The sequence below is a fragment of the Podarcis bocagei genome (genome assembly GCF_964188305.1).
Source record: "Podarcis bocagei genome assembly, chromosome: 9".
NCBI lineage: Eukaryota > Metazoa > Chordata > Lepidosauria > Squamata > Lacertidae > Podarcis > Podarcis bocagei.
The window spans coordinates 53996444-54010932 of NC_138134.1; the positions used below are offsets into that span (position 1 = coordinate 53996444).

At 40.5% G+C, this 14489-nt stretch overlaps 1 protein-coding gene across 30 annotated transcripts in view; it reads right to left on the reverse strand.

Moving 5' to 3' along the window:
• Positions 1-14489, reverse strand: part of ANK2 (ankyrin 2) — a gene marked incomplete at its 3' end in the record, with an annotated part of 325504 nt that overhangs the window by 69388 nt on the left and 241627 nt on the right. For all 30 annotated transcript variants that reach the window (XM_081208031.1, XM_081208022.1, XM_081208041.1 and 27 more), the window contains 9 exons: positions 13103-13201; positions 12224-12421; positions 9438-9536; positions 9201-9299; positions 6060-6158; positions 5602-5799; positions 2846-2944; positions 1423-1521; positions 788-985 (listed from right to left, as the gene is read on the reverse strand). In XM_081208031.1, coding sequence (XP_081064157.1) covers positions 788-985; positions 1423-1521; positions 2846-2944; positions 5602-5799; positions 6060-6158; positions 9201-9299; positions 9438-9536; positions 12224-12421; positions 13103-13201 — 1188 coding nt within the window. The remainder of the gene's footprint in view (positions 1-787; positions 986-1422; positions 1522-2845; positions 2945-5601; positions 5800-6059; positions 6159-9200; positions 9300-9437; positions 9537-12223; positions 12422-13102; positions 13202-14489) is intronic.

Sequence of the window (14489 nt, forward strand, 5' to 3'; positions counted from 1 at the left end):
ACCACAGTCAAGCCTCAGGCATACAAAGGCATGCATGGCAGTAGCTATGTCTTCATTGAAGAGAAGATGTCTTCTCACCATGAACATCCTGACGCTGTGAACTAGTGCTACCAGGGGGCCTGAATCCCATCAATGGAAGGAATCTTAATCACTTACAAGTCAGAAAGACTGCCAGCTATCATTCTGTCTATCACATCCGCCATGACTAGATTTAATTCTAGGAAGCTCACTCACAGCCAATCCCCAGTTATGGCCCAACATGAAAGAGCAGCAAGTGCAGATCTGAAGAAGATGAATGCCAAAGGTAGAGTTGGATATCATGAGAGACCTGATAGCTCTGAATGCTATGGCCAGGGGCCTCATACACATATTGAACAGGAACATCCTATGAGGACAATGAGCAAATGTCCATCACAAGCCTTTGGGGCCTTTCTCTCAGGAATGAACGAAATTTTCCAAGAACAGATCTCCCTACACAACTGACCAACTCCCACAGTCATGCCAACAACATCGCAGCACCAACATAATAAATGCATGAAAAACTCCTCTGTTATTCTATAGGCAGAGAACCAGGCCATGAGAACTGCCTAAGTACGGGACCAAAAACCAAGCAAGTAAGTGTTTTAGAAAGCTTCTACTATCCAGATTTTATTGGGATAGAAACATATTTATCTGTTGCTGCATATTCAACATACAATAATATTTTTCTGTTAACTGTGTCACAATACTATCCCTTCTTTCATTTTCTAGATAGCATTAGGGTTTTCCATTAACAAGAAGGCATTACCTTTGTGGCCACATGGATATTAGCTCCTTTCTCCAAGAGTAAGTTCACCAGGTCAGCATGACCTTCCTGAGAGGCCAGGTGAAGTGGAGTCACTCCTTGTTTGGTCAAAATATTGGTCTCTGCTCCATAGTTCAGCAGGGTTGTGGCTATTTGCATCTGATTCTTCTTAGCAGCAATATGCAGAGGGGTATATCCATTCTAAAAACCAGTTGCTTTGAATTAATATGTAATGTCTGCTTTCTTTCACAATAAATATCAATGCACTATTTCTCCAGAAAACGACCATTCTTTTCTTACTTTTACTGAGTCTAAATCTTCCACCTAAGGGAGGAATATTCTTCAGCAAGCAAGAAATCAGCCTGGGATTCTTGTGTCAGATCACAGCAGCATGGGATATTTTTGTGACACCAGTCAGTAGTGAAATCCTCAAAGGTTTGCACATTATTCAAGAACAGGACCATGCAATGGCTTTTCTTAAATCCTGTCAGTCCCTGGAGATTCCCCCCAAAAGCTTAAAGGTCTACTTCTGTTAGACAGTATGCAATTTTAATGCAACTATTTCATAGATAAAAACAGATAAGCATCACCTATACTGTCAGAACTCCAAGGAAACATTCTGGAATAGGAAATCTCACCTTAGCAGTAGCATGGGGGGAAGAACCTTTCTCCAGCAACAGTAGGGCCACCTTCTGGTTGTCGTAATGAGCAGCAACATGGAGGGGGGTGAGGCCATTCTGGAAAGGGTGGGTTTATGTTATGGCATTTAGTGATGGTTAGCTCTGCTTCAAGCTACCGTTACATTACAAAAAAAAATATGTTAAATAAGAAGCGATTGACTGATAACAGCACAACATAAACATCGAACTCAGGGTGAATTATTTTCATATTAGAAAAGTTGCTTAGGAACAGAAAGGGCATTAAAGAAATCATTAGTTAAGGGGCTTTGCTTTGAAAGGGGATAGGCTATTAAGAATTAATTTAAATTGTCCTAGTTTATATATTTTACAACTTTAACAACACTATTATGCCCTGTAGGCTAATGAGGCTCAAATATGAATTACAGAATGGAGTAAAACAAAATAATTCAGTCTTACCAACAGAATCATTTGTCAAGTTCGGGGGGGGGGGGACTTGATCCATATAACTGTACTTTTATCCTACCACACTCACTACTGAGAAGTCAATGTGGAATTACATGTTTATGTAATCAGAACAAAAATTTACATTACAGAGAACATGAACTCTGCTGAAAATGGTAGCCCTATCAAGTTCTCTCCCACCTGCTGTGTGCTATCTAATTCAACTTGCTGTGATATCATTCCCTGCCACTATTGCACATAATTAGCTGTAGCTGGCAGAGAAACATGGAGAAGCTTTACCTACAGATATTGTGGAGTGTGAGTAGGAAATTTGACTTAGGACCAGCAGTGCTGGCAAGAAACCAAAACTTTTACAATAAGATTGTGCAAAGTGTTCCATATGCATAATTAGACAGTGCTAAGATGCACGCATGAAATCTGCTTGAAGGTTATTACATCTCCGATAACTGCTTTATGTATTTGGATAGATTTGACTTAGTTTATATGGAGTTAGATACTATTGATTAAAAGTTTTTTTTAAAAAAATAATTTCAGAACTATGGATATCATTCTTGCTAAAAAAATTAACCTCTATCCAGCTACTTTCTGCTGTATTTAATTCCTGCCCTGAGTCTCTTAACCATTTTCCCATATAAGTTCCTGATTTGTTGCCCAATTCTACAATTATGGAATAAAATTTGTCTGTCAACTGCATGTCATTAATTAACTAATATAATATTTCAGATTTGTTTTCTGCAATGCTAATGATATTTCAGTGTTTGTTAACCACACTCCTGCGCATACAAGTCCTTTTTGGTGTCAAAAATTAATTTATGACACTCTTGGGATCATCAGTTGCATTTTATTTATATTAATATATAAACAAACTAATATATAAATAAAATCTACTTCTAATAGCTGCAATGGAAAATTATTAACAGTATTGACTGGAAAAGGAAATTCAGACACTGATTCCTACCTTTCCAGATGAATCAGGAGATGCACGGCGCTGCAGCAGGAGTTTCGCCACATCAATGCTTCCATATTTAGCTGCCACATGCAGTGGTGTGAATCCTTTCTAAAAATGTACAGGTGGAAAAAACCAAAAACATTAATATAATCTTAATTACTTGGTTTTAAAGAATAATCCCTACATATTCTCAATGCAATAACTGCTTAGCCCTCAAATTAAAATCAAATTTTATCATTAAAGGAACTGAAAAAAGAATTAATCATAACTTCCCAAGGGTCCAAAGCATATTTCCCAACTTGCTAAGTATTTCCACCCCTAAAAGGAAATATCCCATGCAGGCACTATGTCTGCTAACTTTCAGGTGCTAAGTGAAACAGTTTTATTTCAGGAGGCCTTTGCACCATCAATGTTGTTCTAATGTTCTAACCTGAAGTTTAATTTATATTTTGAAATTTGCATATTGTAGGTTTCAGTTTTTTGTAAGCTGCTTTGAGAATTATTATTTTATTATTATTATTATTATCTGAAGTTATTATAGATGCCTTCCTTCCTTCCTTCCTTCCTTCCTTCCTTCCTTCCTTCCTTCTTTTCTTTCTTTCTCCAAAAAGTAAATGAACACAACTTACAAAATTAAGACATCCCACTTACCAAATACATGTTGAAAGGCAGGGCATGTTGAAAGGCAGGGTGTGTGTGTTGAGTGTGTGTATACTGTATATATGCAGTATCTGACATGCAGTATCTGTACATGCATTCAATTTTGCTATGAGATATTCCTTCTCAGCAACTGCCTTCACAGTACCCCCTGACTGTTTCCTAAATTCCCAGGAGTCTGAAAAAAGCAATTTGTGGATTTGGTAATAGGAATTGTAGGTCAAAATTCTCTGCATTATCAGCAGGTTCCTGTACACAATTCTCATGTCAGCTTTGAAGGTGTGTGGACTATTGATAAACTTGAACTCATGTCATATCTTCAAAATGTCTTCACTTCTTTTAACTGGTGTAAAACCATTTCACCTCCAATTTCCGTACTGGGTGGCGCATCCTCTTTTGTAACAACCCATATTCTTTACTAGGGAGCAATGAATGCAGCTATTTAAATAACTCATCAGGTCTAAATCAAGCAACTCTTTAAGAATTAATCATCTGAATACAAGTCACACACACGTTCACCCCATGTATTTTAGCTGTCTTAATAATCATCTGCCTGTGATCAAATACCTCTTGCTCCGAATCACTGTGCCAGTTTCGGGAAACCGGCACTTAGAAAGTGATATGCTAAGGTGAATAAGGTAATATGGCAATGGTAGCTCTATCAGATATCACTCAGTTTATGCACATACTGTATTAAATGTATTATAAACTGCTTTTACTTTACAGTGCTTACAAGCAGGTTTCCTCAAGCTGGTGCCCTCCATACTTTTTTGGATTCCAACTCATGACCACTGAAACGTCTGGAAGAAAGACTGCTTTGGAGAATTTACTTTAGTCTAACTCAGGAGTGGCGCTGCAGACTCACTCTCTCAATGCCAACACCATTACTACTTACCTGAGTGGTGAGTGGGCATGGTAGTAGTGAGATCAGGACTGTGCTGGCACAACAACAATGGAGGCAATGAACTCTATCCATTGGTGTGCCTGGGCATCCTTGATCTGACTACTGCCTTGCCCTGTCCAGAGAAGCAGTGACACTGGTGTCAGGAGGACACCGCTCCACTGTGCCAGCCACTTCTAACTTAACTATAGCTCTACTATTATTCATATTTAGAGATGTACAAATCAGGCTACTTCTGGTTCATGTCACTCTTGTATTCACAAATAAGCCCTTGCTATCCCATTTCCACTTTTTCTGCATTTTTTCAGAACCTGCATGAAAATTTACTTTTAAATGTACCTTTCTTCTCAATATTTGGGATGAATTAATCTATCAATCTCAGTTTCTCCCTGTTTCTGATTTTTCCATCTTCAGTTTCCTACATTTCCACATCAGTTTGTGTGTGCTTTTTAAAGAAAATAAGATCCTCAAGAAAATTCATCTGAATTTTAACGTGAATTTCTTCCAATACACACAAAAAAAATTACAAAGCATATTTCCCCTAATAATAAAGCATTTCGTATGTTACTTTCACTAATATATATGCATTTTAATGTACACTTATTTTAGTACATGAAGTTTTGTACACATTACTTGGCTGAAGAACTGCATTGCAAAATTCTGAGAACTGGAATTTTGAAGATTGGCTGTGTTTTGGTTCATATATTGTTTTGGAAGGTGTAAATTGGGTAGCTTTGGTCTTAAATGAAATGGAATTTAATTTCTCCCCCATCCCTACTCAAAATACACATTTATAAATATATTCTGATACTAAGAATTTTCTGAGAGTAAGACCCATTGACCTCAATCAATCTTCCCTCTGAGTAGACACCAAGCGCTTCATCAAATCCTCATCTTTCCTCATCAGGTCTCTCTATCTATTGTATAGGAATAAGGATGCTTGCTTAATTTGATGGTTGTGAATTTTGATATGACCTGACCTGCTCTATACCTTTCAGATGATTGCAACTTGTAGAACTGTGCTGTCAGTTCCAATCTGGAAGGTGTGCATCACGTCAGTTCATATCAGAATTCACAGCAGTCAAATTAAGCAAGCACCCTTATTCCCGATCTACAGAGAGAGACTTGATGAAAACTTAATGGAAGTTCAATACTAGCATTAGCCAGCTCACTATTAGACTGTTTGTACCAAAACTTCAGATTTTACCTTGGTAGCCAAAGAGTGTGCTGCACCTGCTTCCAAAAGAACTGATGCTACATCAACTTGACCTTCTCGGGCAGAGATGTGCAGCGGTGTATACCCATTAGTAGTTGCTGCATCTGGGTGTGCCATGTGTTGCAGTAACAGCTGGACAATTTCTGTTTTACCCAAGCGAGAGGCAATATGCAATGGAGTCTGTTCCTCCTACAACTCAAAGAAGGACAGAAGTTAGAGTGGGACTGTTGTTATTAAAGATGAAGCCTCATTTCCCCCAGTTTCAAATAATTATTCTAGATGTGTTCAAAAGGTAGATACATACGGAATGTTTTCTCCACTACAAATAAATCTACAAAATCACCCAAGGGCTGGGAGTGGGGGGCAGGGGGACGACCTGTAGATAGCACACTCAGAAACTCTTCTGCTTTTGTAATAAAGTGCAGAGGCAGATATATGAAAACACCTACCCTTGCTCGGGCATCAACTAGTGCACCATTCCTCAGGAGGCAGCGCACCACTTCCACCTGTCCTGCACGAGCAGCCATATGCAATGCAGTCTCACCACGCTGGAAAAAACAAACCCCAGATTTTTTAATGTGTTAGCCACCCGAATGAAAACCTTATTAGTTTCATTCATACTGGTCAATGTTCAGTGCAATGGAAGCAAAGCCTCTACTCCTAATATCCAAAATGTCACTAATGCAAAGCTAGTCAGAACGTAAGAAAACTATGCTGGATTTGGCCAATGGCCCATCTAGTTCAGCATCCTGTTCTTCCATTGGTCAACCAGATGAAGAAGAAGAAGAAGAAGAAGAAGAGTTTGGATTTGATATCCCGCCTTTCACTCCCCTTCAGGAGTCTCAAAGTGGCTAACATTCTCCTTTCCCTTCCTCCCCCACAACAAACACTCTGTGAGGTGAGTGGGGCTGAGAGACTTCAAAGAAGTGTGACTAGCCCAAGGTCACCCAGCAGCTGCATGTGGAGGAGCAGAGATGCGAACCCAGTTCCCCAGATTACAAGACTACCGCTCTTAACCACTACACCACACTGGCTCCCAATGCCTGCAGAAAGTCTGCAACATGAGTGCAAGAGCTCTGTGATCTCCAGCAATTGGTATTTGGCGGCAATGCCTCTGACCATGGAGGCAGACTATGAGTGAATATCCTCCTAGTGGTGCAGCAATAAAAGTGCTAGCACATTTGCAAAGCTAAGAAAGATCCAATATGGTTTCAAATTGGATGGGTGACCATGCACTGAGATTCCTGCATTGCATGGGGTTACACTAGATAACCCTCAGGGTCCCTTCCAACCAGTGCTTTTTTCTAGAAAAATAGGTGCTGGTACTCACCATGAAGTTGTTACAGTAAGTGTCACAATTTTTAACAACAACCACAACCAAAAACAGTGCCTGTACTGCGTACCCTTGAGTTCCCCCTGGAAAAACCCCCACTGCTTTCAGCTATGATTCCATTTAGCAATTCCTCCTAAAATGCCACTGTTGAGCATGTCTTTGAGAGCCATATATCTAGAAACAAGAGGCTAGATTAATCTTCACCAATGGGGGGGCACTATCCCTCCAGCCAGAGAACCTGGCGGTGCTGTACTTGGACTTATGATGACATCACTGAAGACCCAGAAGGAGGATAGGGGTGGTTGGGCCCCTTTAATCGAAGCAGCTCCTTTCTGCTTTGGGACTAACACTTAGGATGCACCTATTGCTGCTTTTATATAGGGCTCAGTTTGCTCCTTGCTGAAGTAACACTGAAGTGCTATGTTTCTAGAGCACAGCCTGAGCCCTGATTCAGTGGGAACCCTTCCCCTCACCTTGAACTAGCACATTTTGCCCAGTATCTAGCCTGAATCTCACCCTATACCCAGCCTGAGTTCTGCTTTGCCTCACGCATCACCATCTCAATGATGTCTCTGCCAGCAGACCAAATAGGATGGAGATGTGGACAGGAGAGGAATAACCCTGCTCACAACCAGCAATATATAACCTCCTGATGAAGAGACTATAATTCAGTTGACAGGACACAACATGACTAGGTCATCTCTCTGGTAGTTCCAGATGTATCACGGTGTTTCTACAGATCTTTCCATAATCCAAAACATATTATTCACATTAGAATAGTTCATGAATCTCCATGAGACTTTTAGTTTTGCAGACCATTCAAGTTAAATTTAATTTCTGAAAACAATAACTGATTCAACTGTCAGGTTTAAGTGATAATAGGTAAAGGTAAATGGACCCCTGACCATTAGGTTCCATCATGGCCGACTCTGGGGTTGTGGCACTCATCTCGCTTTATTGGCCAAGGGAGCCGGCGTACAGCTTCCGGGTCATGTGGCCAACATGACTAAGCCGCTTCTGGCGAACCAGAGCAGCGCACGGAAACGCCGTTTACCTTCCCGCCGAAGCGGTACTTATTTATCTACTCGCACTTTGACGTGCCTTTGAACTGCTAGGTTGGCAGGAGCAGGGACCAAGCAATGGGAGCTCACCCAATCACGGGGATTCAAACCACCAACCTTCTGATCGGCAAGCCCTATGCTCTGTGATTTAACCCACAGCACCACCCACATGATAATACCAAACAATAATTAGGTATTAAAAACTTCAGATTGAAATGTTTTTACCGTCTATTTTATGCTCCTTGGTTATTTTCCCAGCTGTAATTTTGTTAACTTAATTTCCATGAATAAATTATACATGGCAAAATTAACTGTATGTATAAATAGAGAATTAGGACTGGCTTCACTTAAGCAATCTTGATTGTTAGTAATAAATATTATAAAAGGCTATTTTGCCTTTACACTTGGATGATTTAAGCATTTGGCAAATAGCACAGGCAAAAGTTGAATCTGACGCGTAATTAGATTTGGGCAGCAATCTTATACTTACTAGGAACTAAATCTCAATGAATTCAAAACAACTAACTTCCATGTAAACATGTTTAGAATGAATTATTTTCTTTCAAGGGCATTCAATTTTTTAATCACAGTTTATTTTGAAGACTATTGATGGTAGCTAGAGGTATGTTTGTTTATGTACACAAACACTTATTACTATAGTCAAGTCATGTCTGCCAGTACCACAAAGGTGTCATTTTTTTTAAAGTCAAGGAACCTGAAATTTGTTAATCTATTGCATTTATATAATACCTTTTCCTCCAAGGAGCTCAAGGTAGTTCTCCTCCTCCTCATCACCATTTAATTCCCACAAAACCCTGTGTGATAGGCTAGGCCGAGAGACAGAGACTGGCCCAAGGGTATTATGACCAAGTGGGGTTTTGAACTCTGGTCTCCCAGGTCCTAGTCCAACACTTTAACCAGTACACCACACAGGCTCAAAGCAACATTGCCTCTTAAACACTTAAGATTTTCTTTATTGAGAAGTTAAATATATATCTATATATAATAACTAAACCAAAGACAGACAGAAGAGCAAAAGAAAGAAAAACACATCCTCCCCCCCCCTTTTGTATGCATTTATGCAAGACAAATTTATAGGGAAGTTTAATAAATTAACGATACGAAATGTAACATTTTGGGTAACACACATGGCAGTGCAGCAAAACTATGATTACTCAGATGTAAGCCATACTCACAATGTTAGTGACATCGGGAGAGGCTCCATTCTGCAGCAGAAGGAGAACTATGTTCAAATGCCCCATAAACGCAGCCACATGTATTGGTGTAAGGCCCGACTGTGAAATAAAGCAACAGCAATTTTACTCCTCTGCAGAGCGCCTTTAGGATCTTCCTCATTTATTTAAAAGGAGAGTGCGGAACTAAGAGAAGGAAGAAATAGTGGGGAGAGATGCTTCTTTAGGAAATTTCTCTACCTCTGTTATAGCTTGGATAGAAGCCCCGTATTTCACCAGCAGTTCCATGACTTTAATGCGATTTTTCTTGCAAGCAATGTGCAGTGGAGTAAAACCATTCTGTGCAAAAGACAATCAGGTTAGTTATAGCATGCACCCCTCAGTTCTCATACAGCGTTAGATTATCAGATTTTCTTCAGTAACGTCAGGTTCTGACATACTGAAAAAGCATATACTCCAGGGCCAGTTTATTCCCATTTAATCCCAGCATGAATGAAGACACAGAATGTGTGAAGCTAAAGTGCCTTTTTGAAAATACAAAATGTGTCCCATCTGCAATTTAATTTGTGTGGTGATCTTCACATGAAAAATAGTGCTATCCCAAAATGGGTAAATATGATTCACAGCACTATGATTTTAAAATACCATTTTGAAAAGTCCTTCACACATAACCATTTTGAAAGTAAATACTCCATAACTTTCCCCCTTCTTTTTATTTTAAATATTAGGAAAAAATGGGGGGGGGCATGTCTTCACATCTCTGATTTACTCTAAGTTTTAACTGTCTCACTAATTAATGCCTGTGTTAGAGAAGCGAGAATGAATGGTGTTGTTGCTTGGCTGTTCTTTTTCTAACAGTTGCTAAAAGGTAATGAAACAATATCACCACTCCTGACTGAAGCCACTTATGTTTGACAATTAGCTTAGGTGTGACATTGGTCTCTAATGACTAAGTTCAGTAATTTAATAGTTTAAAAATCTGTTGAAACACACCAGAATTATCTGTTGTTTCATTTGGAAATGTGAAATCATACATTGTGTGTGTATGTTTTATAAATAAAATAAAAATAAAAGCTGAGTCATCTGGTTTATCATGGAAAAATCGAGAACAGGGCTCTTTTCTGGTATCAGATGACACAGCTACTGCTTAAAGGATCATATATGCTAGGACTTTCTCTCTCACAAACCTCTGGGGACAGGGCAAGCATGAGCAACCCCTTTCTCAGGCTGACACTTGGCAGCATTAACCTGTGGTGAGTTAGCAGTACATTTCTGCCACTCCATGCAAGATTCACTATTTGACATGCCAAAAGTAACATTTGAAGTGGGGTGCCAAAACGCGAATATTGCACATGGCAGTAAAGAGACCATGAACTGAAAGCCAACACAAGCAACATTTTTCCATTCAAGTTGCAAGTTGGATTATTATGTATCTATGTATGTATGCAGCAATATACGACAAGGTTTTGATTAAGGCTTGCTGTTGTGTGTATTACTTTGTGCCACTAGGAGGCCAGTGCTCTTCAAACGGCTTTTTATGAAGCACTAAGCATCAGAACTCTGTAAAGAATGAGGACACTAGGAATTAAAGTGCCATTTTTAAAATCTTTTTCTTTTTTTTCTTTTTTATGTTAACTGTGAAGCTACTTAATTTTTAGATACACTATTTCTGAACTAGAAATAGTTCAGAAATAGTCCTGTTTTGGAAATAGGCAAACATGACAACTGATGGGAAGTGATATTAGCAGCTTCTGTTAAACCAAATGTTCACATAGCATCAAAGAAACAGAAGATCCTTCTCTTTACGTAGTTTCCAGACAGAGCTGTTTTAGTCAATTAACTGCAATTTTAGCTGCTTTAAACTTATGAGTATATCGGCTAGAATAAATAAAGTTGTGAGAATAGCCATCAACAGCAACAGCTTACCTATTATACATCATAAAAACATAATTCTTCCTTTGGAGAGGCATATCAATTGAATTGTCTGAGCCATAAGCCAATTGATGCCAATTACGTCAACAGTCTGGAAACCTGAATTTCAAACACAGCCTGTTTTAAATGCCAATTAATAATCAGCATAGGGTGGAGTCTACTTAGGCTGCAATCCTAATGGACAACTCATGATTACTTCTGTGTAAGTGGGGTTGTATTGCAGCCTTAGAATCCATGGTGCTGAAATATTAAAGAGACTATATGGCAGCTGCGAGGACGGTTAATGCACTGCAGAGAACTTGGGCCAGAATTCAGAGAGCTGCTTGGACACACGCAAGGGGCTTGCATTGACTTGGTGGATTTTATTTTTAACCATTGACGCTCACCATAATACAAACTATTTTTGAAATGGAGTGGACCTTACAAATAGTTTGCTGTGAGGCAAGGGAGGCTTGGGGGGAGGAGGGGGTTGGGAGGGGAAGAGAAGCCCAAAGCCACCTGCTAATAGATCTAGTTTCCTTGCCTCCCCTCAAAAAGGCTGCAACCTCCTACAAGCAAATGTGAGTTCAGTGTGAACACACCTACTGAATTAGAATTATTAGGCAGTAGCAGAGACTGCAATGTCTAGAATCACACATTAGAACCATTAGATTGTCATTTGCGTAGCTCACTACACACTCCTTTCAATACAGAATGCAATGTGTACCCCTTTATTGCAGGGAGCAATGGGGAACCCCCTGAAGAGGTAGAAACTGCATGCACACATGAGAGTTCAGACAGTCACAAGAAGCAGCTGGATCAATGTGACTGTGGCTCTCTGCAGATGCTCCCCCTCCACACGAACACTGAATGTGTGGAGCAGGAAGGGGAACCATGTGCTTGCTGGCTTCAGCCCTGGCATCTGTAGTCCAAGAGGCCCTGCCCCCATAATGCCCATGCAAGCTGCATGGACACTGGGGGCAGAGGCAGTAGGCATGCTAACATCAGGGGTAGAGGTCAGTAAGCACTGAGTCCTTTTCATGCATTCACTGCATGTGTGGAGGAGAATGTCCAAAGACCCCTTGTGTTCCAGTAGAGGTACAGGAAAGGTTTACCAGAGCACGAGCATTTGGATTTGCTCTCTTGTCCAGCAGAAGTTTGGTGACACGATAGTGGCCACAGTGTGCAGCAACATGGAGGGCAGTCAAGTAATCCAGCGTGACATCATCGACCGGAGCTTTGTGCTGCAGTAGGTGTTTGACACACTCCACGTGGTCACCTTGGGCTGCCATATGAAGCGGAGAGAGTCCATTCTGCACAAGACATAAGACCAAAGTTCAAAACTGCATCAGACTCACAGGTCTTACATGGTCTTACATGGAGCCCACTAAAATTAATAGATATGACCGATTTATGCCCAATAATGTGAGCACCCTTGCTGCAGCAGAAGAATTTCAAAATAACTTACAAACCCTACTGGAATAGTAAAAACACAGCACACTGACTAGGAATTGCCCAATTATTTGGTTAGAAGGGGTACACAACCCTCAAGGATATGTGCACATTTGCTTAGAATGCACCCATGGAAGGCAAACAAGGGAATGCTCCTGTATCCCTAATTTGGACCCAACCTGCTGTCTACCACATTTCCAGCAATGTGAACTGAACAAGGTTCGTCTGAGATATTCTCATGTGACTTTGTTGAACACACTCCTGGTTGTGGGAGAAAATGCAGGAAAACATTCCTATACATAAAGAACAGTACAAAAGCACTAATCTAAGTTAGACCTCATTCTCCAGGCTGGTGTGTGGCGGCCTGAGTTAAAGTCTACTTGTGTTTATGTGCAGGAATCCAGCAGAGTATTGCTATATATGTCTGTACCACAATTTACTCACATTCCAGATTTTATGCTTTATGCATGAGTACTGTAATCTACCTTGATCTTTCAAAACCAGACAAATGTCTAAGGCCTCTTCTATTGTGAGTTACCCACCTTGGTCCTGGCAAGCAGTGGAGCACCTCGTTCTAGGAGTAGTTCTACAACCTGGTCGTGTCCACTTCGTGCAGCGCAGTGAAGTGGAGTCAGTCCATCCTTTAAAAAAGCAAAAACAGTGAAATGTTTATCATACCCAACACTCTTGTGCTCATGGAATACAGTATTCTGCACCTACAAACACCCCCCCCCCAAAAAAAAAACACCTGCAGCAAAATTGGGCCTTTAATGTGAGGAGTATCATTGGGGTACTAATTGTCACTCAAATCACATGGTATCATTCAAGGTCCATCACCACTTATGAAGATGTGGCATGAAGAGACATTACAGAATTCAGGTAACCAAAGCAATCAGCTGCCACTCTCCCTATCCCCATGGGCATAATTATTTCCTAGCAGCTTCCACATGGCTGTGGTAATGTATACCAGTCCCCAGTTCTTAAGCAGAAGAAAGAGAAGAAGCATTTTCTGCCAATATCTTTTTCCACTATTTTGGAATACCTGTGTTGAAACAGGGGTAAAAAACACAGTGCTGCGGAGGTTTGGGCAAGGGGGGAACTAAAAGGGCAATGGAAGATCTTAAAAACATAACATGGAATCAACAGTGGAAGAAGCCTTAATTTAAGGCTGAAAAGCAAGCAGGCCCTAACAACCATTTGGCAAACTTGCTGTGACAGCACCGTCTCTTTGCTGCAGAAGAACATCCTGTCCCAAAGCACTTGCAAGGCTTCTCTGCCACTGAACATGACGGTTAGCAAAAGACAAGTCTATGAAAGATTTAGAGAACTGAGTGCATCCTAGGTGACTCCAGACCTCGGAGAGCAAAGAAACGTGGAAAGAATAATTGTGTTCAAAGTAAACTCTGAAGGACACTGCTATATGAAGGAACAGAAGGAAGGCACTCAAAAGAACATAAATTTACCCAAGTCATATTGGATGTTGTTTTTGTATAGATTTGCAAACATACCCGTGAACTCCATAGGACACAATTCAACAAGAGTTACTTGCAACTAAGTACTGAAATCTATGGAATAGAACTTAGGGCTTAATGACCTCTGTAGTCCATGCATTCAGAACCCTGAGGCTGGATTACTGAAACACACTCTATGGAGGGGCTGCCCTTGGGCATGAACCAGAAGATCCAGCTGGTGTGGAATGCAGCAGCCAGACTGCTGATGGCAGTACGTGACCAACAACATGTGACATGACTGGTAAAACACCTGCACTGGCTGCACATCTATCAAAAGATCAGGGAATGCTGATTTCAGTAAGGCTTTTGACAAAGTCCCCCATGATATTCTTGCAGGGAAGCTGGTACAATGTGGGTTGAACATGGTAAATGTTAAGTGGATTTGTAGATGATTGGCTGACCAAACCCAAAGAGTTCA